This window comes from Haplochromis burtoni, unplaced genomic scaffold (genome assembly GCF_018398535.1).
Source record: "Haplochromis burtoni strain Fernald_Lab_line unplaced genomic scaffold, NCSU_Asbu1 Contig_2855, whole genome shotgun sequence".
Classification (NCBI taxonomy): Eukaryota; Metazoa; Chordata; class Actinopteri; order Cichliformes; family Cichlidae; genus Haplochromis; species Haplochromis burtoni.
In genome coordinates, this window is record NW_024585216.1 from 8,267 (window position 1) to 9,574 (window position 1,308).

General features: G+C 46.4%; 1 protein-coding gene across 1 annotated transcript in view; it reads left to right on the forward strand.

The window, feature by feature from the left end:
- The window catches only part of LOC102312322 (complement factor H-related protein 1), a gene marked incomplete in the record, with an annotated part of 3,077 nt that extends 2,682 nt beyond the window's left edge, over nucleotides 1-395 (forward strand). The window contains 2 exon segments of the mRNA XM_014331501.2: nucleotides 1-107; nucleotides 190-395. Coding sequence (XP_014186987.1) covers nucleotides 1-107; nucleotides 190-380 — 298 coding nt within the window.
- Nucleotides 396-1,308: the final 913 nt, after the last annotated feature.

Below are 1,308 nucleotides of genomic sequence, written 5' to 3' on the forward strand. Positions count from 1 at the left end.
TGGAAGTACACTAACGATAACATGCGATGGAGGATTTGAGCACCAAAACCAGATCAACACCACTACCTGTGGAAATGGAAAATGGTCCTCTGCACCAGTCTGTGAGAGTAAGTCTGCCACATGTTTGACTCCAGTTAGCTGTTCAACACTTTTTTTTCTGCTTCTATTCATGACTTTTTATTTTTACAGGAAGTATGAGTGCATGCAGTGCACCTCCTAAAATCCCCCATGCAGTCATCATTCATGGATACCAGGAAGTGTTTGCAGCAGGTTCAGAAGTGCAGTATGAGTGTGAAGACGGATACACTGCACACACCGAGAAATCTGTTTGTATACAGGGAAACTGGACACCAGTGCCAACATGCAGTAAGTGGTCATGAGTTAAAATTCTTGACTCACTATAACATAATATTATAATAATATAGTAGCCACGTAGTACAGATCAATGGTGTGACTTGATCTTCACGGAAGAGCATTTAGGCACCATTATTGACAAGTTTGTACCAATAACTCCTCTCAACCTGCAGACAGAGGAAGTATTAAACCATTTATTTATTCTCTTTATAAAATATAGATATACCTTGTAGCAATGTTTTGAAAACACTCATTCACACATCTTTCTTTATTTTGACTGACAAACAAGACTTGCAAATCATTAGTTATAGAACAACACCAGTTAGTAAGCCACAAAAGAAATACAAATGAAAATTGGGGGTGGACTCAAACCATGCAGTAGCCTGGGAGAGAAACAGAATAGGAATGTCCTTAAAGCAAGCACATGTGTATAGTGTTGTGGAGGTGAAGAGAGTGTCAGACAGGGTCCATCCATCCATGCATCCATCCATCTTCTTCCGGGGCCGGGTCGCGGGGGCAGCAGCCCAAGCAGAGAAGCCCAGACCTCCCTCTCCCCAGCCACCTCCTCTAGATTGTCCGAGGGAATACCAAGGCGTTCCCAGGCCAGCCGACAGATATAATCTCTCCAGCGTGTCCTGGGTCTGCCCCGGGGCCGCCTCCTGCTGGGACATGCCTGGAACACCTCACCCAGGAGACGCCCATGAGGCATCCTTGTCAGATGCCCGAACAACCTCAACTGGCTCTTTTCGATGTGGAGGAGCAGCTGCTCTATTCAGAGCCCCTCACGGATGGCTGAACCTCTCACCCTATCTCTAAGGGAGAGGCCAGCCACCCTTCAGAGGAAGTTCATTTCCGCCGCTTGTATTCGCGATCTCGTTCTACTACCCACAGCTCGTGGCCATAGGTGAGAGTAGGGACGTAGATCGACCGATAAATTGAGAGCTTCGCTTTTAC